Genomic DNA, 27152 nt, shown 5'->3' on the forward strand with positions numbered 1-27152 from the left:
CGTCCGCTTGCTGCTCTGTAACCTTCCGAAGGGGCCGCTCTAGGCGGCGGCAGCAGCGAGGGGCCGCTTCCACGTTGCTGTCACCATGGCAACAGCATCCGGGCCTGTCGTTTTGCGGCCGGTCTCCCCTCCACTTCTCGCTTCCAGCCTGCGACAAGCGGGTCGCGGCTGCAAACCTAGTGGAAAAAAGGGGGAGCTCCTCCGGTTGTGCAGGGCAACCAGTGCGCAGAAGTAGAATAGGGTGCCGTGCCCTTTAAGGGCTCCTCCACTTCGAATTGCGGCTCGCCAGTAGGAACGGGAAGCGAAGGGTGTGCTGTGTGTGGCTTTTCCTTTCCCGCCCTCCCAGAGGACTTAAGTGCATTCAATTGCCCGCGGCAAAAACAAGGAAGAGCCTCGTTTCACCCGGGAACTTCCCTAAACAGGGTTGCCTTCAGATGTTGAAATTCCAACTAAACATCAGGAAGACCTTTCTGATGGCAAGAGCTGTTTGACAGTGGAAAAGGTTCCTTTGGAAGGTGGTGGGCCTCCCTTGGATGTTTTTAAGCAGAGGTGGGATGGCTGTCTGTCGTGGATGCTTTAGTTGAGATTCCTGCATTGCAGGGGGTTGATGACTCTCAGGTTCCCTCCCAACTCTACAGTTCTGTGATTCCTAGGAGAGGTGGGATTGTTGTAAGCGGCAAACGGAAATACAGTCATACCTTGGGTTGAAGTAGCTTTGGGATAAATATTTTCAGGTTGTGCGCTGCGGCGACCCGGAAGTAACGGAGCACGCTACTTTTGGGTTTTGCCGCTCATGCATGCGCAGATGGTAAAAATGACGTCACGCGCATGCACAGAAGGGGCGAATTGCAACCCGCAGATGCACGGATGCAGGTTGCGTTCACTTCTGGATGCGAATGGGGCTCCAGAATGGATCCTGTTCGCATCCAGAGGTACAGTGGTACCTCGGTTTACGGAGGTCCATTCTTAACCCAAAACCGTTCTTAACCTGAGGTGTGCTTTCGCTAATAGGGCCTCCCACTGCCGTGCGACTTCCACTCACATCCTAGAGCAAAGTTTTTTACCCGGAACACCTACTTCATAAGCGTTCATAAGGAGGACGGTACGTAACCCGAGGTTCCACTGTACACGAGAATTCAAGTGCTGCTGCTGGGCCTCCACCGCACCTGATCACACACACACACCACCCTTAATGTAGCTGCGTCCCCCCACCGCCACCACCATGGAATCAACTGTTCAGTTTCTGTTAATTGATTCTCATGAAAACTTACAGATTCTGGCTTCACACAATTAACTCAAGGCAGTGTCAATTTACTCTTGGAAGAAAGCCAAGGTCTGCTTGACCTAGAAGCTACTTACTCTGATTGGTTAACGACCAGCACTCACACACTGTTATCTAGGAATGCTAGCACAGTTTGTGTTAGGTGGGTGTGTTAGGAGTAGAAGTGCTGTGTTTGGTTGAGAGAGAGAGAGAAAGAAAGGATTTATTTTGCTTTGTTTTGTATGCAGAAACTCTGCTGGTTTTATTTTTTCCTTTTAATAAATCCTGTAAATAGTTATTCTGAGTCTAGCTGACAAGTCATTTCCACCTCAACTAGCTTCTTCGCTGTGCAGGAAAACTCTGCTACGTTTGGGCTAAAGCCATTAGAGCTATGCCTGACACTTCAAAGTTCCAAGATCAACAGCCCAACCCACCTTCCCTGCTGGGCTGCCAGTGTGGCGTCTAACCTTCGGAAGGGCAGTAGTGCCACTTTAGAACAGGACTGACCTTGACTGCCATGTGTGGTGGCCACCATCTTTGGATCACATTGTGTTCTGGTTAAATCAAGATGGTGGGCAGCCACCATAGACTGGACCTAACCATGGCTTCCAATAAAAAGCAGTAGTGCTACCCGCTGCTAAGACACCACCAGGGGAGGGGGGGTAGCAGTGAGGACTGTGAGTGGTGGCATAGCTGAGTTGAGCTGCAGTGAGGTCCTTAGCTAGTGTGCCAGGGCTGCATGTAATTAACATCATGTGAAGAAAAAGTCAGGCTGCATACAATAGTTCTATTCAGTGATCTCTGCTTAGGAGATATGCACCTAATTCGTAGATAGTGTGGGGGCAAGCCTGGCACACATGCTGCAATGACAGGGCTAGCACACATGGCTCTGCTCTTTCTTCATGTGCTATTGATTGCATGGAGAATATCATGGCTAAATAGAGTTCAGTGAAGAATGTGAGTTGGAACCAAAGTCTATATTATGGCTGGAATAGGTTGGGAGGGGCAGTCACCTGGGCTCTCTATTAATGTGAGAGGAAGTAGAATAATGTGCTGTACTCCTTTTTTCGGGAGTAAAGTTACATTGGTGGAAACAATGGCTGAGTGAGTGTAGGATTTAGACTAAGCCACCTGCCAAGCCTCCGCGCTTCACCCATTACAGGCTCTTTCCCTGTGATCACTCCTGAATTTTCTGTATTCAGCATAAAGGCCTGAATAAAATTTCAAAGCATGTTCAGCTGAGTGAATTCTCCCATCAGATCTTCACATGGAATGCTTGATAGGACATGATTCTACTTTTAGAGCACAAGTGGTGAACCTCATGCCAAATTTGGCCCTACGGGGTTCTCTGTTTGGCCCCCAGGACTCTCCACAGGCCACACCCCTCACCAGGCCTGCTCAACACCCTCCTTGAGTGTTTTGCCCTGCTAGAATGTGCCCTTGAACTCTGACATTGCAAGATAGAGAGGAAAGCATGAGTATAGGGAGAAAGCAGCCTTCTAGTTAGTTGCTCTGCTCACTTTGGCCTCAGGCTTCACCCCCCCCCCCCTCACTGGCCTGTGGCCCCAGAAGACTGCTCAGAATAGACAGCAGCCCTTGAGCTGAAATAAGGTTCCCTAAACCTGTGCCAGGCATAGAGCAGGGCGCCAAAGATCCATGTTAAAACAGCTACTGCAACAAATAGACACATCTGTCAGCAGATCTCTCAAATTAAAGCAGCAGTACTGACATGTTTTACATATAGTACAGCTGAAGTTACGTTTCACACTTTATTTTGATGTGAGATAAGAAGATTCCTAGTTGGAAAGTACTCAACTCTTTAGTCCACATGTTTGAAACTCAGTCTAGAGAAGTTATGGAAAATATTCTTATTGGGCAAAGATACCAGAAGGGCTTGTTTGTGCTCATTCCTTAACTGTGTGCTTGTGATATACAAGAATATACCCATGGCATTGCTACTCTAACTCTGTGACGTTTATTTATTAACACAGTGACGTTTATACCATGAGATCAGGATACTCATTTGAAAGCCAATCTAATTAAAGCACTTGAGGATAGCGAGGTGACAGGACAAATGTCTCTAGATGCATTTGAGCCTCTGAGGGAGTTTGGGGGTTGTACCATGGCGGAGTCTTCAGATGCTCCCTCACTTCTGCCTGCAGTAAGGAAGAAGAAAAGCTTATCAATCAAGGACAAAATTAGTATAATAGCTGCAATAGAAAGTGGTAAGAAGAAGGCAGACATTGCGGAAAGATACGGTATAAAGAAAAACTCCTTGTCCTCCATCATGAAGAACAAAGAGAAAGTTTTAGAAGCCTTTGAATCATGGCAATTTGACCCTAAAAGAAAAAGGTTAAGGACTGCATTTCATACAGATCTGGAAAAGGCACTGGTGAAGTGGTACAGAATGGCTCAGTGTTCAAATATACCAGTGAATGGGCCAATGCTACGCTTTCAAGCTAATGATTTTGCACAGAAACTTGGACATAACGATTTTAAATGCAGCAATGGCTGGCTAGATCGTTTTAAAGCAAGGTATGGACTGGCATTCAGATCTCAGCCAGTTGTAGCTACTGCTCGTACTACTCGTACCACTACTGCTACCACTACAGAGGATACAGCAACTGCTTGGCATCAAAATATTCTGTCTTACTATTTAAAGGTTTATCAGCCAAATGATATATTTAACATGAAGGAGACAGGATTGTTTTATCAGATGTTACCTAGTCTTACTTTTACATTTAAAGGAGAAACATTCTCCCTGGGAAAATTAGGCAAAGAAAAAATAACTGTAGTGGTTGGCGTAAATATGGATGCTTCAGAAAAACTTCCGTTGCTTGTTATAGGAAAGAACAAAACTCCCTGCTGCTTTCAGGGTGCCACATCACTGCCTGTGGAATATCAGTCAACTACTATGGCACAGATGACTTCAGAGCTGTTTGATCAGTGGGTGAGCAAACTTGACAAGAGATTTCAAATGCAGAAGCGTCACATCATTATTTTTGTGGACTCTTTCCCTTTTCACCCAGAGGTAAGGAATTTGAAGTCTATCAGACTTGTATCCTTCCCTTCTTGCTCACCCTCCAGATTTACAGCTGTGAAACAAAATATCACCAAGAGTCTGAAAGTAAAATACCGGTGCCTTCTTCTCAAGAGATTTGTAGACTGTGTTGAAAGTGGTAAGGAATTCACGCTGACTTTGCTTGATGCCGTTGACATGTTATACCTGTGTTGGAGGGCTGTATCTCCAGGGACAGTTGTTAAAAGCCATAGCAAAGAAGGGTTTAGATCACAAACTGGGGAAAACATTGATGAGGACGCAGAAACAGAAATTAATTTTGATTTGGCTGCATATGCATTGGCAGCAGGAGTTGAGTTTCCAAAAGGCTTGTCTTTGGAGGAATATGTAGCTTTCAATGATGACTTGATAAATTGTGAAATGCCTCCTAACATTGAAATATCACAGGCTAAAAAAGGTACTTCAAGTGGAACTTATGAGAAAGATGAAGACTTTCCAGGATGTAAACACCCTTCGCCATCAAAGAAGGAGGCCCTTACTGCTTTAGATACTCTTCGAAGATTTCTTAGACATCAAGATTTGAAAGAATCTCTTCATACTTCCTTCACGATTCTGGAGGACTTTATTCATCTTGCAGCATCTAAATAAGTACTTTAATGGAAACTACTAATTGCTTAGTTCGTTTTAAAAACAACTCTATCATATAGTACAGGCCTATAAAATTTGAGGCCTCATGCTAAACCCGGCCTATGAGCCATGTATGGTGGATTTTGCTGCCTCCATGGGACTGCAAAAACCCAGAGAGCTGTCAAATGCCCACCACATGGCTGGTGGATTGTCTCTGCCTTGGCAGGTCACAAACTGGACAGGCCCAATGAACAATGCAAGATTTTGTGAATTGTGTTGCAATGGTGCTACCCCGATCCATAATTCTGTCTACGCTCTCAGGTTACAATTGTGTTCTTCTCACCCCGGAAGAATTCAGAGTATCATTTGATGCTCACAACAACCCTGTAAGGTAGATTATGGCAAGAGATCGAGATGTATCTTTGTAAGCACTGCTGTATAACAACTAGTTTACGTTAATGCAAGTTATCCTAAAATAGTAGTTTTTCTTTCTGCATTTATGATTATGATTAGATATTTATTTATACCCCGTCTTTCCCCTTGATGGGACTCAAAGCAACTTACAGATGCAGTGGTACCTCAGTTTACGAACAGCCCTGTTTATGAACTATTCAGTTTCCGAACTCCGCAAAACCAGAAGTAGGGTCCCAGTTTGCGAACTTTACCTCAGTCTAAGAACGGAATCCAAATGGTGGAAGGGCACCAGTGCAGGAGGCCTCATTAGGGAAAGTACGTCTTGGTTTAAGAATGGTTTCGGTTTAAGAACGGACTTCCGGGATGGATTAAGTTCATAAACTGAGGTACCAGTGTATAATGTTTTGTTACTGCTTGCTGAAGATGCTTCCCCAGCTCTTCCAGTTAGTAGCCCTTGAGTGGAATCTTGGCATATTGCTTTGACAAGTGACTCCCCACCATCTAACACATCTAATATTATACCCCTAAAGAGATCACATTGCAAAACTAACTGTGAGATGCATAGCAGCAAAGTGGGTCAGGTTTGACATGGATGTAAAATGTGACTTGAGCTGCCAGCATGAAGTACTTTACACAAAGTGTGTGAAGAAAACACTAAAATAAATGAAATATTTAAGACTAGAATGTACTTACAACATTTCACTGGCTCTGTTTCACATGATGCAGACTAAACAAGTTATTTTGTTAGGAATTAAATCAAGTAATATTAACAGATAACAATATATACCCACATGCTCAAGCCTTTATAGCAGCTCAGTATATTAGGAAGATGTTAAGACCCAGAGGATGCAGACTGGGACCAAACAGACAGCCTTGACACACCTGAATAACCTGTTTAGCAGTCCAACTCACCTTGTCATTCAGACACCTCACTCGGGGCTAGGGGGCTTTGATCAGCTTCTGCACCCCTTTACAGATCCAGGTTTCCACCACTTCCTATCCTAACCTCCTATCTCCCTAAAGCTGAGGAAGAAACAGAACTGGCGAAGAACCAGAGGTCTGCTTAGAAAATGTATACTTAAGTGGGCAACTGGTGCATCTTGGCACCCAGTTGGTGATCTGAAAGAGAATGGCCTGGCTTTCCTAGCATAAAACAGCTCAGTGTGTGCCTGATCTTTGCCCTGCTTTTTTGTTCATTCTGGCAGTGGCTCCTGACTGGATCTCCCTTTGCTTTGTGCCAGAATTCTACCTGCACTTTGGTCTCTGTGCCTGGTTGGACTCCAGTGAGATGAGCTGATCTCAGACAGAAGCAAAAAAACGATCCAAATAACTGGTGGTATTCAACTAAGTTTTATTAAAAGCAGACCCACTGAAATTAATAAATGCAACCAAGTTAGATCTGTGAATTTTAGTGCGTCTACTCCGAGCAGCATACCACCCAAAATATCAGCTAAATATTTTCTGAGGTGTTTTGGATACATACAAAAAACCCTTCCTACACAGACTGAAATTTCCAGATGCTTCAGACTATAACTCCCATGACCTCCAGCCATCCTGGGTAACAGATGGGAATAATGGGAGTTGCAATCTGACTGCCTTAAGGAAACCCATTTGGTGCGCTCTGACTTTAAAACTCTACTTCTTTGCTCCTGCTGGCAAATTACAGTGCCTTACATAAAAGTGTGTGTGTGTGCGCACGCGCACGCACACACACACACAAGATTCTGACTACTATTCTTACCACTACAGCACATGATGGTGATCTCATGATATAATTCAGCAGTACTATTTATGGCAGTATTCCAAAACGTGTATCCCAGTACTACAGAACGTACTAAATATATATATATATATTTCAATAAATAAATAAATATGTTACTCTGCCCATCTGGTTGATGGTTTTCTTTTCTTTACGTTGCTTAATTCATCTTTATAGGGGGCAGGATCAAAGGCACTTTGCAAAAAATACACAAATTATGTAATCTGTGGAAAGTGATCCTGAGTATGTACTTTGGCTTAAGGATGTAAGAGTGCCAGAGAGCAACTTGGAGGTTTACTGGCAGGGCAACAACTAAGGCTATGCACACATTGAATTTATTCTGGCTCCAGAGTGCTCCCACTGCTGGTTTTTGAAACCGTGTACACGTGACATTAGTCGCAATCCACGTCTATGATGCAGTTTCTCAAATAACAGAGGACAAGTCTGCTCTCTCTTCTCCATGACAGCCACCCAGATATTTGAAGACAGGTATTATACCTACCAGGGACGCGGGTGGCGCTGTGGGTAAAAGCCTCAGCGCCTAGGGCTTGCCGATCGAAAGGTCGGCGGTTCGAATCCCCGCGGCAGGGTGCGCTCCCGTTGCTCGGTCCCAGCGCCTGCCAACCTAGCAGTTCGAAAGCACCCTCGGGTGCAAGTAGATAAATAGGGACCGCTTTCTAGCGGGAAGGTAAACGGCGTTTCCGTGTGCAGCTCTGGCGCGCCAGAGCAGCGATGTCACGCTGGCCACGTGACCCGGAAGTGTCTTCGGACAGCGCTGGCCCCTGGCCTCTTGAGTGAGATGGGCGCACAACCCCAGAGTCTGGCAAGACTGGCCCGTACGGGCAGGGGTACCTTTACCTTTACCTTTATTATACCTACCAGGGACGTGGGTGGTGCTGTGGGTAAAACCTCAGTGCCTAGGACTTGTCGATCGCATGGTCGGCGGTTCGAATCCCCACGGCGGGGTGAGCTCCCGTCTTTCGGTCCCAGCTCCTGCCCACCTAGCAGTTCGAAAGCACCCTTAAGTGCAAGTAGATAAATAGGTACCGCTTTATAGCGGGAAGGTAAACGGCGTTTCCGTGTGCTGCTCTGGTGCCGGCTCGCCAGAGCAGCTTTGTCACGCTGGCCACGTGACCCGGAAGTGTCTCCGGACAGCGCTGGCCCCCGGCCTCTTAAGTGAGATGGGCGCACAACCCTAGAGTCGGACACGACTGGCCCGTACGGACAGGGGTACCTTTACCTTTACCTTTACATTATACCTACCCACTGCCTTAATCTGTACAAGGTAAATTTATGGTGGTATGGTTTAACACAGATTTCACTTGTAAAAGAGAGCATTGCTGTTCCCTCATCCCTGCCTTTGTATGTCTTGGGATGTGGTAATGTTGTTTCCTGAGTAAACAGTCGTTGAATGACACTCTTTCACACCTGGAAGAAGAAAAGAGAATTACGTTATTACTATTTGAGTTAGGGATAAGGTAAATACATTACCATAACACTGCTCACAAAATGCATCACACAAAGTTTCCGTTGTGTTACTTGGTCTGTAATTTTATTTTATTTTTGGGTTGTGTTGGTCCTTCCCTAGCAATGTCCCTGCTCTTCCCCTCTGTTATAAAGCTCTTGCTTCCTGTAGTTTTGAGGGTGGGCCCTTCAGATTTGGTTGTGGTCCAACAACCTTTGACCATGCTGGCAGGGGCTGATGAGAATTGGAGTCTGACCACTTTTGGAGGGCTACAAGTTACCCACAGGTTGCCCCTAGGTCTTGATCCAGTGTGACAGCACTTTCCCCTCCCTGCAAAATGTAGTTATGCTCATAAATCCTACCTGGGTGACTTTAAAAGGTGAACTTAGTGGACCATGAAGCCCCTTAAGAAAAATAAACCTATATTTGTCAAGTTCAGATACACAAACAGTGGAAGCTGAAGTAAAAGAATTTAGAGAAACTGTTGAGCATCGACATTACAAAAGAAAATCATTTAAAGATTTAGTGCTTCTTAATGAAATTTGGTGCTCTTTGGAGATGCATATTCTGGGATTCATAACCCCTAGAAGCTAAATATAGTTAGTCTTTTGAAAACTCTACTTTCAAAACTCTACTTTCGGAAAAACCCTGCCTGGTCAGTAGAGTGCACACACAGTTATAGCCAAAAGCAGGGGAGGCTTGAGGGATTCATGTTTTTATACAGTACTAGAACTCCCAGGATCCTCCAACTGGAGCTAACTGCAAAAGAGATAGATCTAAAATTAAAGAATTCTGAGCCCAGGAGTTTGTCTGAGTGCTAGAACTAAATAGAATTCACAGTCCTTCCATACGGTGTCTTTATTGCAGCAATATATTCTTATGAATTTAAACCTAGCAAGATATTTAAGCCAGGCAAGCTTCCTGATGTTACTGCCTGTGTGATGGGTCATTAAGAGAACAAAAGGAAGGGGGCTCTGTGTCAGATGCCAAAGGGGTGGTGCCCCTCCTCCAGATCTTAGATAGCTAGAAGGACAAAGCCTGAGTTGGAGAGCAGAGTTTGCTGTGATGTGACCTAGAGGAAAAAGCTGCAGGCTGTAAAGGCAAAGAGAGAGTCAGAACTGATTTCTGCTTGAATCCAAGGCTCTGGCTACGAGAGAAACAAGACCCCCTTGGGGTGTTAATTAATGCTGTGAGCCCCTCCATCTCAGGCTCAGGTCGTATATATATGTAAATAAACCATATATCATAAAGACACCACAGTCTTTGCTGTGCCTCATTTCCAAAAGGAAACATAAATCCTGAGAAAGTGCCTGGAACCCCTGGAATCTCTCACTGCTCAGAGAATGGGCTGGAGTGCAACACTATTTTATTTGGGCAGGGTGTATGGAATTGTATTTGTTGCCATTGTTAAGTAGTTGGGAATCAGAAATCCTTGCCAGTCTACTACAGATTACGTAGTGACCTACAAATAGATTCCATTACAGTGGTACCTCGGGTTACATACGCTTCAGGTTACATACGCTTCAGGATACAGACTCTGCTAATCCAGAAATAGTGCTTCGGGTTAAGACCTTTGCTTCAGGATGAGAACAGAAATCGTGCTCTGGTGGCGCGGCAGCAGCAGGAGGCCCCATTAGCTAAAGTGGCGCTTCAGGTTAAGAACACTTTCAGGTTAAGAACGGACCTCAGGAACGAATTAAGTACTTAACCCGAGGTACCACTGTACTCCCATATCGGATGTGATCCTATGCACACTGACTGGAAATAATCTCCATTGAACATTGGACATTGCTTCCAAGTAAACCTGCCAAGCACTGAGCTGGGAAGTCTGATCTAAATTACAGCAATGTTGTTCCTGTGCATTTACAAAAGAGTTAGGCAGAATATGATAGCAATCTTTAGAATTAAGAAACAAACAAACAAAACTGGTTAGTTTTATTTAAAAGAATTAAAAGTTTTAACATTAAAATTTAAAAAGAACCAGCTTCAGCTTTGTTCTAGCAGTTGCAAAGATTGAGTTTACATATTCTCACCCCCCCAGGCCAATTTAGGTTCAGCTTTTAAAACCACCTTAATAATGAAACGCTCCAAGCCCTTAAGGTGCACACCTGTTGCTGTTAACATTAAAACCCTTCTGTAAACTGTAGGAGGTCATAGCAGGGCACTAGAGGGCGCTGCTAAAGCAGTAATCAGAGTACAGTATATGTGTGGTTTGGTGTGGGGTGGGAACTAAACCACAAAAATATCCAGCCAAAGGTTTAAAATGATATTGGTGGTTTTGTATTCTTCATATTGCTATTTGTTCAATTTTAAATGGACCTAGACATATTTGATCTCTTTACCTTGTGTCCTTCTTAAATATTATGGTTGCAGGATCTTCAGTGAAGTTCTATTTTTAAGTTTTCATTTATATCAGCTCTAAGGCAATGCGGTACCTCACATATGAGGAAAAACCCACACTTCAGACACATAACCAGGGCAGGGAGCAAACCTGAACAAGCATATATATATATATATCACACACCTGAGATACTGGGTGATATTTAAGGGTCACTACTATCTTTCAGCCTACTGTACCTCACAGGATGAAGGGGAAATCTATTTATGCCACAGGAAGCACCTTACAGGAAGCGTGGGGTTTAGAGAGATGAATAAATAAAGCAAGACGATTGCTTTAAAAAATTGAAAGTTGAACTCCGTGCCCCACTACCACATCTGGCAGAAAGACCTGGTGTAGTCAAGAGATGAGGAAGGTAATGTATTTCTGGTCAGGGCTGACATGACCGTTGGGCAGAGGGAGGCAGCTGCCTCAGGCTTCACTTGCTGAGGGGTGGCAGCAGCAGCAGGCAGCACCTCCTTGACTGTTCCTCTCTGCTGGAGGGCAGAATTGGGTGTGCCAGGTAGACTGCCCTGCACCCCCTAAACTACCCAGTATCCCTCAGATGTGCTGGGGTATTCTGCTATCCTGTTGCCAGCCTTGAAGTTTGAGTCAGCTCTCGGTCCCTTCACCTTCTGAACATGAAGGCTAGCACCATCTTGCCCTTTGCCTCAGGCAGCAAAATGTCTTGGGCTGGCTTCTTCTGTGGTCAAGGAGCATGCTGAGGAGTAAAGCAGAAGCAAGCCTCCGTTTCATACCAACCACATCAGACTTGCCTTCCCTTATACAAGTGAAAAGCATTGAACAAAGTGAGGCTTAATGCTTGGAGGCCATGGTTCTGCGTACCACAGCTTTCCCCTGTGCTTTAAATGAGCCAAAAAACACATTTATTGTCTTAATCCCCCCCCCCCCGTCCATGTTTTGCTGTTGTCTGGTAGTCCTAGCATTGAGTCGAAAACCAAATGAACTGAAACTCTACCAGCTATTAAGGTAGAACGAAGGGCTTTAAAAACGGCACGATCTTGTCCCCAGCAGCTGATGGCCTGCAATGGAACAAAACACAAGGCTTTGCTTCAACCCAAACCATATGCTTTGACTCTGTGCCAGGCTGGTAGCTGCTGCCACAAAAGCACCAGGCAATATGTTTTATAGGCATATTGTTGCTGGGTGTCGACATCTACATGCCAATGCTCTGCGTGCTTTCCCAGCTTGCTTTCTGTTTTGTGTACTTAGCGAGGTGTCCAGGATAACAAGCCAAAAGATGGAGGGAGATACCTTGTTGCTTGGCACCGAGCCTTTTAAGGTCAGGTGAGAGTTATGTATATGAGTATGTTGGAAGTCTGCAAAGGAGGAGTAACTGCGGGTGCATTTGCACATTCATTTTATGAACCAAAGTCTGTAGGGTGCTTTTGGTGTGTCTGGAGCTGTGCACCATACCTTTAAGAGCACGTGCAAAGGGATTAAATGTAGCTATTTTGGTAACACACTCTGAATGCCAGACCCAATCTCCATCCATGTATCTGTCACATTTATTTCCAACCCATTCTCTAAGGAGTTCAGGGTGGGGTTATTGGGATTATCCCATTTTATGGCGTTGGCAAATACTGCAAGGTTGCTTTAGGTCACTTCCAGAGACAACCTGCTCCATGAGCATTCACCCTGCTTTGTTTGAGGGGAGGCCAAGTGACATTGCATCAAAGCAAGTGTTTTTTCCACACTTCTGGTGCAGATCGCCATCACTTTCCTTATCAGACTTATTATGCAAGACCTCCTAAGCCATTATCATCATGACACCCAAATCATGACCCCCATTTGTTGTTGTTGTTTAGTCGCTCAGTCGTGTCCGACTCTTTGTGACCCCATGGACCAGAGAACGCCAGGCCCTCCTGTCTTCCACTGTCTCCCACAGTTTGGTCAAACTCATGCTGGTAGCTTCGAGAACACTGTCCAACCATCTCGTCCTCTGTCGTCCCCTTCTCCTTGTGCCCTCAATCTTTCCCAACATCAGGGTCTTTTCCAGGGAGTCTTCTCATGAGGTGGCCAAAGTATTGGAGCCTCAGCTTCAGGATCTGTCCTTCCAGTGAGCACTCAGGGCTGATTTCCTTCAGAATAGATAGGTTTGATCTTCTTGCAGTCCATGGGACTCTCAAGAGTCTCCTCCAGGACCATAATTCAAAAGCATCAATTCTTTGGCGATCAGCCTTCTTTATGGTCCAGCTCTCACTTCCATGCATCACTACTGGGAAAACCATAGCTTTAACTATACGGACCTTTGTTGGCAAGGCAATCTCTCTGCTTTTTAGGATGCTGTCTGGAGCCGCGCACCATATCTTTAAGATATGTCCATATGTAACTGAATCCCACCAGAAAATAGTGGCAGTCTGGAAACACTCTAAGCAGAGAGATTAAGGTTTGCCCAAGTCCACCCAGTGAACCTTATGGTTGAATGGAGATGAAGATTGGAAGTCAGATATCCCTGATCAGCTTTACCTACCCAATTGTTTCTGACTGTTTCAAACTGGGCATGGTTCCTTTTGGTTTCTGCTCTGCAGGTAGGGGAAAGATACCTTTCGCAATTGGCTTTGACTTACACAGGATCATAGAAAATGGCCTTCTACAAAGTCAGATCACTGATCCATCTAACTTCTTGACACTGATCAGCCAGGGATCTGCAGCGTGAAAGGTTTGTGTATATGTCTATTCTAAACAGTTGTGAAGAAACAGAGATTTTTGGGAATTCAGAGAATTTCGTTTCAAAAATATCAATGAATGGTTTGGTATCTTCTTTAGTTTCATTCTCTGTGTTGCTCGCCTGTTTTGGTGTGTGTCCCTTTCCTCACCAGGTTTCAGTCTCTAGCAAAATAGAATATAGATAGATAGATAGATGATAGATATAGATAGATAGATATATGATAGATAGATATAGATATAGATATAGATAGATAGATAGATAGATAGATAGATAGATAGATAGATAGATAGATATGCATAGCATAAGTAAAATTTCAAAAATTCATCTATATTATAGATGAATTTATAATTGTATAAAGGGCATTCTCTGCCTTAAGTCTTCCTAAGTTGTGGAATTCCCTCCCTGCAGAGCTGCATCTGAATCAAGTATACAGAATCACAAAATTGTGGAGTTGGAAGGAACCCTGGTCCAACCCCCTGCAATGCAGGAATCTCAACTAAAGCATTATTAAGAGCTCCAATTCATCTTGCTTGTTTCCTCATACACTATGCATTAGTATAGAGACAATTGAAATCACAAGTCATTTCCTCCAGCTGCTTCATTCTTGTAGTTTCCTACCCTTTAGCAGGTTTCTGGAGCATCACTTTAGTTTCCTGTGCATCAATGAAGCTATTATCTCCAGTAATAGGTGTTCTACTGTTTGTAATATTGCCTCCCTCCCTGCCACCTTTGCTATATAGCTTTCATCAAATGCTGGAGATGCACCTCTTTACCTTGACCTTATCATTTCAGATGTGCATTTTCAGAACCCTTTCTTTATTATGAATGTAATATGCTTTATCTGCTTACAGTGGTACCTCGGGTTAAGAACTTAATTCGTTCCAGAGGTCCGTTCTTAACCTGAAACTGTTCTTAACCTGAAGCATCACTTTAGCTAATGGGGCCTCCCACTGCTGCCATGCCTCTGGAGCACGATTTCTGTTCTCATCCTGAAGGAAAGTTCTTAACCGGAGGTACTATTTCTGGGTTAGCGGAGTCTGTAACCTGAAGCGTATGTAACCTGAAGCATCTGTAACCCGAGGTCCCACTGTATTCTGAATTTTAAATTGTTGTAACCCACTCTTGGACCCGATGGTGAAGGGCAGGCAACAAAATCAGTAGTATTAGAAGTAAATAATAGTGATCAAGAAGTATTTTTTATCGTATTCAGTTATTACTAATACAATACATATTCAAAAGTTGTTATTATTAGCCTGCATTCTCAGAAAATATGGATATTACCTGATATGATTGAATTTTACTCATTTGCACATTATAAGGTCTTAGACTCAGCTATGGTGCTGCAAAGAAAACGTTTTAAATGTGTTGTAAAGTGGCACTGCATGGCAACAGTGAGCTATGCCAAATTCAATGTATTTTTCAAAACTTTTTTTTTAAAAAAGCATTTCATAGCGTTTTTAATATGTGTGTAGATTCCACCCTTGTTGCCCTGATGCTTTTTGGTGAGCAGCACCATCTGAATGTTAGGAAGGTTTATTTTGCAGGCTGAGAAGCAGCGTAGGGCGGTTGCAAAGGCAACTGGCTTCTCTTTTGAAGCCGTGCTGTGAATCATGCTGTTTGGTTAGGCGAAGAGGCTCTCTCCCTAGGCGTGGTACAGCCTGGGAGACAACAATTACGCTAATGTGCAGTTGCTTACCTTTTCCAAGCACTTGGGCATGTGGGTTACATTTAACTGCCAGGGTGGAGCCTCAAACCAGATTTGCCTGGCACAGTGTCTGTGGCAGGATCACCAGCAGTTAGTCTGGAATCGAAGTCTGTGATCCTTTCGGTGAGCTACTTGGAGGCTGCGGAGTGGAAGAAGAAAGGGGAACTATTGTGCTGCTGGGTCCCAGTTCCTCAAACCCCCCTCTGACACTTCACAGATGAAGAGAGAGAGATCATAATCCTGTGCATGAGTGGGTGGTGCTAAGGTCAGAGTCAGGAAACCTAGCAGCAAGTAGAAAGCAGGAACTAAAATATATCTGCAAACAGATGGCTTTAGATGGCAAAAGCAGTGAAGCAAGCGACACACTGAACGGCAAGTCAACTTCGTATAATGTACACATCTATGAACACTGATGCCATTTAGACTATTTTGCAGCAAGGCACCACAATATTAACTAGCCCAGTGAGTCCATAGTAGCAGGAAAAAATATTATTACAGAGTATTTGGGGCATGTGAAGACTGCTTTGCCTATCACATGGAGGAACTGCAGTCTCCCCTTGTGACAAAATCAGCAATTGCCTTTAAAGGAATACATTTCATGCCAGATTCTTTGCTTGCCTCAGTGAAATCTTTGAGCTTGAGAATTATAGCTAACTGTAATGTAAAGGGGATAGGAGGGGACTTACCAACAACTTTGGTAGGCAGTTTCTTTGGGATGTTTCCTCTGTGTTTCAGTTTTAGGTGCCACAGGCATGTACATTTGTGCATCAGTTTGCAAATTTATCTTTAAAAAGGACTGCAGAAAAACTCATATGCGTTTGTGCATTGTTTTCAGTAATATATGCTTTTTTGTGTGCACACGAATTCCCTTAATATACTGTAACATTTTTGCAAGCCATTTCCACTATTATAGTTTTGTACATGGTGTTCACTAAAGCAGGCATTTGTTGTGCAGGCTTTGGGGTTGGAGAACTGCGTCACAAAAGTTGGAGTGGTGCAAAATTCAAAGGGTAGCTGTGTTTTGGTTTGCTTATTGGTTTGGAAGTTGGGTATTTGGTAACGTGAACCTTGTGAATTTATCTACCATTGCTATCAGAGGTTGGGCTTTTGCCCAGTAAGGACTATGTAAAGCAAAGTTTTGCAAACTGATTCTAGACAACTGAATGGTATTGCATTTCCATGGCATTTAACTTGTCTATCCTGAGCCCACCTCATTATACAGGCTTTTGGCTTCCAGTCTACCAGTTTTTCCTATCTGTAGGAACATATTGTTATGGGTTTTTGGGGGGGTGTCATTCTGGAAGATGCCTGTGGGTTCCTTCCAAACCTGTGATCCTATGTATGTAAGGTTAGAATTTATGAGAGGAAACCAACCAAGCCAGTTCTGTTGTTAAGGGAATGGCCAATAAAGTTCTGGCATTTACTGTACATGTCATAAGAGGCTGACATAGCAACAAATGGGCAAACCTTTTCCCACCTCACCTGCTGGGTGCCACATCATCATCCTAGGATGGGGAACAAAAAAAGGCCAGAGGAGGTTCTGTGTGTGTGAATTTGGCAGATGCTGGAAGCTGGAGACACAGAGACAGGTGGACCGAAGAGCTGTGACTTGGGGCTGACTAGGAGAAGCCAAATCAGGAAGCAAGATCTGCTGGAGTGTTAGTGCTGTGAGCCCCTCCACCCTATGCTCAGGCTGTATATTTGTGTAAATAAAAGCATAAATCCGAAAGATGCCACAGTCTCCATTGACCTTCATTTCCAAGAAAACCAAACCCTTGGTCAGCTCTGGAATCACTGGAGTCTCTTATTGCTTGAAGATCGGGGTGCATGCAACAACAACAATTTATTATTTATACCCTGCCCGTCTGGCTGGGTCCCCCCAGCCACTCAGGGCGGCTTCTAGCAAAACAATAATGATGCTGCCTTCTATGGAGTCAGATCATTGGTCCATCTATTTTATTATCTACTACACTGACAGACAGTGACCCAGCTCTATCTAGAGATGCCAGAGACTGAACCTGGAACTGAGCTCTAGCTCTTCCTCATCCTTGTGACTGCCTGCCTGCCTGCCCTTGCCTTTGCTGGCCGACCTTCCTATGAATCCTCATTCCAGACCCTTTCAGCTCAGCCTCTCCTAGTCAGCAAATGACTCTGGAGTGAACCTCCAGTTAATCTGCTTCAGTGCTCCACCCTGACTCTGGTCCCAGTCTTGCTAGAACTTGTACCTTCAGCCGTCTGCGTGCTCAGTAGCATATGTCATAGGCTGAAAGATTGTGATTAGGTCTCCCCAGACTGCATCTAGCCACAAAACCATACTGGCTCTCTTCTGTGATCAGGATTTCTACCACATTCTTCTACTGATTGCATTCTGAGCAGTTCTCAGCACAGATTAAGAATAGTACAGTGGTACCTTGGGTTACAGACGCTTCAGGTTACAGAAGCTTCAGGTTACAGACTCTGCTAACCCAGAAATAGTACCCCGGGTTAAGAACTTTGCTTCAGGATGAGAACAGAAATCGTGCTCTGGCGGCGAGGGGGCAGCGGGAGGCCCCATTAGCTAAAATGGTGTCTCAGGTTAAGAACAATTTCAGGTTAAGAATGGACCTCCAGAACAAATTAAGTTCTTAATCCGAGGTACCACTGTAATAACAAAACATTAGGTTTAATTTCCCCAGGATTCTGGACAACTCCAGCCTCAAAACCCAGCTCTATTACCATATAAGAAAAATGGAAGAATGGCATCATACTGTATTTCACTGGGCCGCAGACAGGTGGCACTGTAAACTGCAGCAAGATGAGAGGTGGTAGATGGGCAGCCTAGGCAAGCCATAGGAAGGCAGACAGAACAGGCTGCAGCAGCAGCCTTGCTATGAAAGCTCTTTCACCTGCCAACCCTGGGGCCTCTGTTCCTGGAATATAGAACCCCAGGCTGCTGCCAGCCCTGCTACTGGACACCTTCTCCCCAGTGAGCTTTGGGAGCTGCTGTTTCTGCCCCCGCTGCCAGTTAGAAGCGTGGAAATGTGGCCAAAAGCAGTGGCCACCCAGCCTCATAATCCATTGCTGCCATCACTGAGTAGACTCAAGAGTTAGATGAAATGCCTGTGGCAGAGGAAGATCACAATGCTGGCTGGCCGCTGCCTCTGGCCTCCTACCTGACATCAGAGGTGGAAAGTCCTTTGTGAGCCTCCCACACTTCCCCACCTCCAACGTCAGATGTGCAAAGGAGAAGCACTTCGGGAGATTGCAAAGCCCTTTCTTGCATTCTCGCCACCCCCTTCAACCTCTGATGTTGCAGGTTGAAAGTGGGAGTGTGGGGAATGAAGGCTGTTGCTGCTGCCACCGCTGGCACTGCAGGAAGCGAGAAATGCAGAAGGAAAAATGCAGGCTTCTCTCCAGCTTCTCATGGTGGGTGCCAGGGAACCCCGCAATGGATTTTGACAGGTGGGCGGGACAACCCACCCACCAACCATGCGGTGGGATAACAATGTCATGTGAGTGGCAGGTGCATTGCCCCACCCACCTGGCAAAGCTGGCTCATGCGATAAGAACTAAAGTTCCCCTGCTAAGTGGTTGGTGGGGCAAAAGGGGGAGTTGATGAGTAATGTATGGTAGCCGTGGAAAACCCCCTAGTAATTGGTATGTGGGTCTCTTTTACAAAGTTTTTGTGATCTGCCCTGGGATCTATACTGGATGGAGGGCAGTTTAGAAACCAGAGAAATAAATAATCAAACAAATAAATATTATTAATATAGTATTTATTTATTTACATTCATTATAAATACTATGTAGTTTTTGTCCTTTATTGAAGGCTCTTTATCCTGAACTTTGATACCTGACAATACATATATGGATATATATTTAGGTCCCACCCTATTCCTTTAACTATACTTTGCTTCAACTGATTTTATATCATATTTTTAAATGGGTGTGGCCCACCCTAGGGCCTCATGGTGAAGGGTAGGTAAGAAATCTAATCATAATCATAATATATTCCAGAGTTGATCCCCATAACAAGTGCTGGAAAGTAGATCTGGTGAAGCCAGGCTGAGGTTAACCTCCGGCCAAATTCCTACTTTCTTCGTTATTCATATCCTGGAGAAAGTGTGAGGTTATCGGCTTAAACTGGCTACGGTCTGGGAAGATTGGTTTGTTAGGTGACTTTGGCAGCAAACCTTGATCCCTTCTTTAGTACTTTCAGTTCCGCCTCCTACATTTCCATCCAGCTTGGCTCCTTGTTTTTGTGTTTTGATAACTGTTAAGTAGAGCACTCCAAAACACACAGCCACTAATAAACAAACCAACAACTGGCTCCATCGCTAGCCAGCAGATTAATACTAGCATTGTAAACCCATTAACAAGCTGGCCAGCAAATGAATCATTGACCTATTTCTCAGAGATAATAGCTGAGAAACTGTAACTGATGACCTATAAAAGCAGCCATGTTTTTAAGAAAGATTAATTGCTGCAGCAGGCTGAGCCAAGACATATTAGCCACCTCCTGGGCTCCTACCAATCACAGAACAAGGCTCCCCAGAATGCACGTACTTGCTCACCCTTTGTCAGCCAGAAAATTCTGATTCAGACCGAGGGTGTGTCTGATGTGTACACTGTGCATTTGTGCTTCATGCTCTGATAACCGAGGATCTGTCTGGCACTGTTGGAGGGCAAAACGACATAAACAGCTCTTGAGATTAGTTTTCATGTGTGACTGTGAGTGTAAATGCATTGTATGAATGGCTCCTAACATTACTTGCTTCCTTGTAACTGTGAACTGGATAAATAAATTCTACATAGCAGCCGTGATTTCACAGTGAGCAGTTAGGGTGTATTTTCTTTTTCAATAATAATAATAATAATAATACTGCAGCACCACAAACTCACACAATGCAACATTGTAGTAGGACTAAGGAGGCCTGGGTTCAAATCTCCATTCAGCCATGAAGCTCAGCATTGGCTCTGTATCAGCCATTCAGTCTTATCTATTTTACAGAGCTGCTGTGAGAATAACAGGGTGGAAGGGAGAGAACCATGCAGGCCGCTTTGAGTCATTGGAGGAAAGATGGATTGTAAGTGAATGAAGGAATGAAGACTATAGCCAGTGTGGTGTAGTGGTTAAGAGCGGTGGACTCATAATCTGGTGAACTGGGTTCATGTCCCCACTCCTCCACATGCAGCTGCTGGGTGACCTTGGGCTAGTCACACTTCTCTGAAGTCTCTCAGCCCCACTCACCTCACAGAGTGTTTGTTGTGGGGGAGGAAGAGAAAGGAGATTGTTAGCCACTTTGAGACCCTTAGGGTAGTGATAAAGCGGAATATCAAATCCAAACTCTTCTGTAATCTGTAATCTCAGTTTTGAATGTGTCTGTGCACCAGTGTGTGTGTGTGTGTGTGTGTGTGTGTGTGTGTGTGAATCCAAATCTCTCGACTCCATTCTCCCCAACTAACTATGCACAAGCAAAACATCCAGGGTGGAAAAACTGTTAATTATCTACAGCCTGAAAAATGCTTTTAAAAAATAGCTGTGTGAATTGGTTTGGGGCTAGTAGGGGAGGGAACTAGCATCCAGTAGTGTGGGTTACCATCTAAAATACTCCAAACACTGATAACAGGATGAGCATTTTTTAAAATTTCATCCTGCTCTTTTCTGTGGGTATGAATTGTATGTCAATGCAATAAAAAGGAAGTTATAGAGATAATCCGTTATCCACCACAACATTTTCAACTACTGGTAATTATCCATTGTAAAAACCAGCATCTTCATGGTTTGCAGTCTCTTTCTGAAGAAGCCATTTGATGTGCCAAGCAGTGGCATAGCGTGGGTTGTCAGCACCCGGGGCAAGGCAAGTAATTTGCGCCCTCTAACCTGTGGATTTGCGCCCCCTAACCCCCAGATGTTGCGCCCGGTGCGGCCAGCCCCCCCTGCACCCCCCCACGCTACGCCACTGGTGCCAAGAGGTGCCTAGTGATCCTAGCAGTTTTCCCCTCTGCATTTCCTAACTAACAGGGCGGGCCTTACATGAAGGGAGCTGCATCAGTCTTGGTGTGCAGCCGCTTTCTAGGCAGCACAATTTCCCACCCTCTTTTCCTCCCTCCCCCTCTGTGTCATTAAAAAAATAAAAGAGAAGGGTGTTAAAATGTCTAAGGCCGGCACAGCTTGTTAAATCGATATGGATCATCACACAATTGCCCACAAGTACTCCCCTGGAGACGATACTGCCACAAAGAATAGTTCCTCATCACCTATTTTTGCTGAATGAGGATGAGTCTGACAAGCACATGGGATATGTTAAAAACGGCTCTGCCTTTTGACATTGTACAAAATGTTCAAAACACTGTGCACTTTTGTGTTGGAACACTCCTCAGGATTGTGCACAAACAGTACTATCTATCTGTATGCAAGGATGTGGGTCTGTTTTTTCTATTTCTGATGTGAAAACGGAGAGGATCGTAGGTAGATGCCTCATATCGAGACAGAACTTGTAGAATCATAGACTCATAGCTAGGGGTCTGATACGTCTGGAATTTCCTGGACATAACCAGAATATTGCAGTCTGAAGCAGTGTCCCAAAACTCATTTTTTTAAAAAAAAAGCTCAACAACTTTGAAATTTTTGAAATATGGCAACCCTATCATAGAAATATTGCTCAGTCTGACAGAGGTTTTTCAAGGTTTCAGACATGAGTCTTTCTCAATGCTTCCTAGAGAGATGTGGGCTTGAACCTGGGAATTTTAGAAAGTGGAGCTTGTAATCTCTGCCACTGAGCTTATGAAACATAACTCACATGCGTCATGGGTTTTCTGTGCTGCTTTGGGACAAAACAGTGTATGAGCTTTCAACCCTTCTGGAACTTTTTATATGTCTACAAAAATAGTGTTATGAGTTTGTGGGGTGTGAGACACTCTAAGTTTCTGAGTCCAATAAAATTGAGAACTAATCAAGGTTTGGGGGAATTAAACTGTGCCCAACAGCTTATGTTAGAGATATAGTGGTACCTCGGGTTATGTACTTAATTCGTTCCGGAGGTCTGTACTTAACCTGAAACTGTTCTTAACCTGAAGCACCACTTCAGCTAATGGGGCCTCCAACTGCCGCCGTGCTGCCAGATCATGATTTCTGTTCTCATCCTGAAGCAAAGTTCTTAACCTGAGGTACTATTTCTGAGTTAGCGGAGTCTGTAACCTGAAGCGTATGTAACCTGAGGTACCACTGTACTAGCCAGGCCAACCTGGTGATGGCTTGCTGAGTGAGAGTTGTTAGGGCAGAGGTCGGCAAGGTTTACCTCATCTGGGCTGGTTCACTCCACTAGAGATCCCTCTGTGGGCTGGATTGCGCGCGCACGTGAGCACGTGCGCCCATGATTGCTGGTGTCTGCGTCTGCGCGGATGCAATTTCCGACACCGCGGAAGCAAGTCCCCGCACCGCGCTGCGCCGGTTTAGTGCAGCACGTGGGGACTCGCCAAGCAGGCAGCTCGGTTCAGGGGCGGCTCGTGGGCCGGTTAAACAATCCCCATGGGCTGCTTGTGGCCCATGGGCCTTAGGTTGCCTACCCCTGCATTAGGGGAACAAAGCCTGATGGCGGCCAAATCATTAACCGAACAGGAGCAGGGAGATGGGCAACTAATAGCGCAGGGGTGTGAGCCCCTCCTTCCTGTAGAGAGGTAGTTAGGTAAAGGTAAAGGGACCCCTGACGGTTAGGTCCAGTCGTGGCCGACTCTGGGGTTGCAGTGCTCATCTCGCTTTATTGGCCGTGGGAGCTGGCATACAGGTTCTGGGTCATGTGACCAGCATGACTGAGCCGCTTCTGGCGAACCAGAGCAGCGCACCGAAACGCCATTTACCTTCCCGCCGGAGTTGTACCTATTTATCTACTTGCACTTTGAAGTGCTTTCGAACTGCTAGGTTGGCAGGAGCAGGGACCGAGCAATGGGAGCTCACCCTGTCACGGGGATTCAAACCGCCGACCTTTTGATCGGCAAGTCCTAGGCTCTGTGGTTTAGCCCACAGCACCACCCGCATCCCGGAGAGGTAGTTAGCAGGAGACAAAAGGCTAGTTTTTAGAATGCTGGTTGGCAGTGATGTGCTGGCAAAAACTATAAGAGGCTGTAAAAAGGAGACAGAGGGCATGGCTGATTTCTCTGCTGGATCCAACATCACTGTGCCTATGGGAGAAGCAAGAGACCCTCTTGGAGTGTAATGCTGGGACCCCTCCACAGTAGGCTCAGGTGGTATTGATGTGTAAGTAAGCCATATATCATAAAGACATAAAGCTGTGCCTCATTTCCAAAGGTAACACAAATCCTGGGTAAGTGCCTGGAACCTCTGGAATCTCGCCCTGCTCGGAGACTGGGGTAGCATGTAAAGCTTTTTGCAATTTTTTTTAAAGTCCCATTTTAGTGGTCAACTGGTACAGGGACCAAATATAGTCCTGTCAGGAGCAGCCTGTCCCATTTCACTGCTTGAGGCGAAACGGGAAGGCGGAGCCCAACTGCCAAAGCTTCCCTTATCTGGGTCTGGTGTCAGTGTCCATGAAGCAGCAACAATGGTGAGTTCTGGCAAGATATCGTGAGATTCCAGTGAGAGCTCACTGGTGAAGAAGTAGTGGTATAGACAGGCAGGTGCTTCACCCCCCTCATGGGTGGGCTGGCCCTGAGTACCAGTCCCAGGCACACTGTGTGTGTGAAGAATTGCTGGTCCACCACATCAGATAGTTTGAGAAGCATCGTGCCTTTCTTTTTTAAAAGCAATATAAGAAGCCACCTTAAAGCAAGTCAGACTATTGCTCTATCAAACTCACAGTGACTAGCAGTGGCAACTGAGGATTTGAGACAGGAATATTTCCCAACCCTACCTAGAGATGATAAGGATCCAACCTTTTTTGCATGCAAGGCATGTACTTCATCACTGAACTAGATATATTTGAGGCATTCTTGTCTGGGTGGGAAAGAGACTGTCAGATCTTGAAAACAAGAGAGGATTGCGAGATTCTCACACGTGGATTTTTCCTGGTGGTTTCTTTAGCTGAATCAGCAATCGTTGCTCATTTGACAGGCCCAAACTAAATTGCATCACTTCCTACGAGCAATCAGACATAGTGCATCTCCTTAAGGCATCTTACACATCCAACCACAGAGGCAGGAAACAGGAAATGTACATGTTCTGTACAGCTAAGGGAGAATGAAACAAACTTCGTACCTGATCACAGAGACGCCAACATGCAGAAACACAACTTTATGTTGCCTTTATTTCTGTTGCTCAGCGAAAGACCTGCTTGCTGTGGTAAGTGGCAGTAACATGCTCTCTGCATTGTTAAGGAGAACTAACGATAGAGGCACGTTTTATGCTTGAGGCTATGGAACTGTTTTGAAGTGTCACACCCAGAAAATCTGGTCCCTGCAAAGGCTGTCTGTACAAACTTGCACTCTGCCTTGTAGCTCTTCTTCCCAACAGTTTGCTGTCTTTTCTTTCCATGGATCCGGCTTGAGCTACAGATCTGAGGTGTGTTGAGATGTGTGTGAAGCCTTTGTTTCTGAATCATTGCTGGTTCTGCTGTATGTGTTTTTGTGTATATTTTTTTTTAACGTCCTGTGCTTCTAAGACTGCAGTCCTGTGCACACTTGGCATGAGCACAGCTAGACTCTGTGGGTCTTTTCTCTAAGAAGACAGGCAAGGACTGCCTTGTAATATCGGTATTTTATGGGCAAATAAATCCACACTCTCACTGTTATCGCGATAGCTGAATGTATCAAATTACTGGGTAGTAAGCTCCTAGAAATATTGAGCATGTGGTGCTGTTTAAGGTAGCGTCAGCCCCAGACAATTTGTTTTTGTAGGGTGGCACAGCAAAAAACGTGTTTTGGGGTGTTCTTCTTCCCATGTAAAAACAATTGGGGGTGGAATCATTGTCCTAGTTTTATCTTCATATATTTGAGACTATTGGTGATTTAGTTTCAGTCACAGTTGACATTCAAATTAATGGACCTAACTTGGTCATCTTCATTCATTTCAATGGGTATACTCTAATAAATGGTTGACTGCTATTTAATGTGTCTAAACATGCACATTTTGTACAAGAGAGACAGAGAGGGTGGAAGTTCTTTGTTTTTTCTTTTAATCATAAAAGGGTTGTCTAAGCATGCTGCACTTAAACCCAGCAAATTTACCTCAAAAGCAGAAGTCCCATTTGCTGATATTCATAACTGGTTGTCAAGAAAGTGAAAAAGTTTTTCCACAAAGGTTTGGGTTACCACAAGCCTAAGAGTTCCTGTATTTGCCTTGTTTTTCTTTCATTGCTTTAAATTACCCAGTGAGTTTGTTCCTGCTTGTACTTTATAATAATATGAAAAGTGTTCATTCCACCTTCTGTGGGCTTCCTCCCTAGTGTCTGAACTGCAACTGTACCTGACCTGAAGATGGTGGGATAAAATATGAAGAGTGACTTAGCAAGTTATTGAGGGATTCTATTATTCATATAATCTAAATCTTGGTAAAACCCTAGACTGGTAAAGCTAGGTTTCAGACAGGAAGAATTTAGTCACAGGCAAATTTTTAATAAAAGCTGAGGTTGGCAGAAAAGAAAAAAGTATGCGAGCTCCACAGAGATTGAAGAAAATTGTTGCCACAGGAGAATGGCAGTTCGGCTTTCCACCAGCTATGGTAAGCTATAAACGATGACTTATTCTGCACAAGGAAAATGTGCCTGCATTGGTCCTCATTGCTGCTCCCTGCTTGCACAGGGGGAGGAAGAGAAGAGAGTGAATAAAGAGCTGTGAGTGGAGAGGGGCCTTTTCTCCATCCTTTGGCCCTCCCCTTGGAAATTCAACAATTCTGCTGCACCTGGGACTGGGTGCAGAGTGTACAGCTGAAAGGGAAACAGCTGTGGGCAGCCTGAGGAAGTGCCATGCACCTTGAGCCTAAAAAAGCAAGGCTAGAGTGAGATGCTAGGGTGGGGGACAGCAAACTTTTTCAGCAGGAGGCCAGTCCACTGTCCCTCAGACCTTGTGGGGGGCCGGACTATATTTTGGGGGAAAAATATGAACGAATTTCTATGCCCCACAAATAACCCAGAGATGCATTTTAAATAAAAGGACACATTCTACTCATGTAAAAACACGCTGATTCTCAGACCGTCTGCAGACCAGATTTAGAAGGCGATTGGGCCGGATCCGGTCCCTGGGCCTTAGTTTGCTTACCCATGGGCTAGGGTGATGTTCACTGTTTCTAGGAACTCTTCTCACTGTGAGACGTCTGTGAGTCAGCTGGGTTTTTTGGAGGCTGGAACAGAACACAGAGGCTGAGAAAGAGGGTGTGTCAGAAGGCAAAGGAATTGATATTGATTTCTATATATTAGTAAGTTTGTATTAATATAATTTTTTATCTGTAGCTGTGTATTTTGTAATACTTTGTTTAAGTTGTCTGTTGTTTCCTGTACACCACTTCAATATATATTTAATATTTTAAGCAGTATAAAAATTAAATAATCAACCAATAATCAAGGAGCGTCTCCACCCCCGTTGTTCAGCCTGAGCTCCAGCGCCGAGGGCCTTCTGGCAGTTCCCTCACTGCGAGAAGTGAGGTTACAGGGAACCAGGCAGAGGGCCTTCTCGGTGGTGGTGCCTGCCCTGTGGAACCCCCTCCCATCAGATGTCAAGGAAATAAACAACTACTTGACTTTTAGAAGACATCTGAAGGCAACCCTGTTTAGGGAGGTTTTTAATGTTTGATGTTTTATCGTACTTTTCATATTCTATTGGGAGGTACCCAGAGTGGCTGGGGAAACCCAGCCAGATGGGCAAGGTATGTATGTATGTATGTATGTATGTATGTACGTTCATA

The 27152-nt window shown here is 44.7% G+C and overlaps 2 protein-coding genes across 3 annotated transcripts in view; both read left to right on the forward strand.

Annotated features, from left to right (window-relative positions):
- Nucleotides 1-4: 4 nt before the first annotated feature.
- Nucleotides 5-6000, forward strand: TIGD4 (tigger transposable element derived 4). The gene is made up of 2 exons (XM_083755778.1): nt 5-549; nt 3253-6000. The coding sequence occupies exon 2, from the start codon at nt 3336-3338 to the stop codon at nt 4926-4928; it is 1593 nt and encodes a 530-aa protein (XP_083611904.1). The 5' UTR covers nt 5-549; nt 3253-3335; the 3' UTR covers nt 4929-6000.
- Nucleotides 6001-15630: 9630 nt separating this feature from the next.
- Nucleotides 15631-27152, forward strand: part of TMEM154 (transmembrane protein 154) — a 31315-nt gene continuing 19793 nt past the window's right edge. The window contains exon 1 of one of the 2 annotated variants that reach the window (XM_083756078.1): nt 15631-15691. In XM_083756078.1, coding sequence (XP_083612204.1) covers nt 15646-15691 — 46 coding nt within the window. In that variant the 5' untranslated portion in view covers nt 15631-15645. Of the gene's footprint in view, nt 15692-24327; nt 24597-27152 lie in introns of those variants that run through there. The other variant, XM_083756077.1, reaches the window with a different exon arrangement.

Source organism: Podarcis gaigeae (genome assembly GCF_964106915.1).
Source record: "Podarcis gaigeae genome assembly, chromosome: 9".
Taxonomy (NCBI): Eukaryota; Metazoa; Chordata; class Lepidosauria; order Squamata; family Lacertidae; genus Podarcis; species Podarcis gaigeae.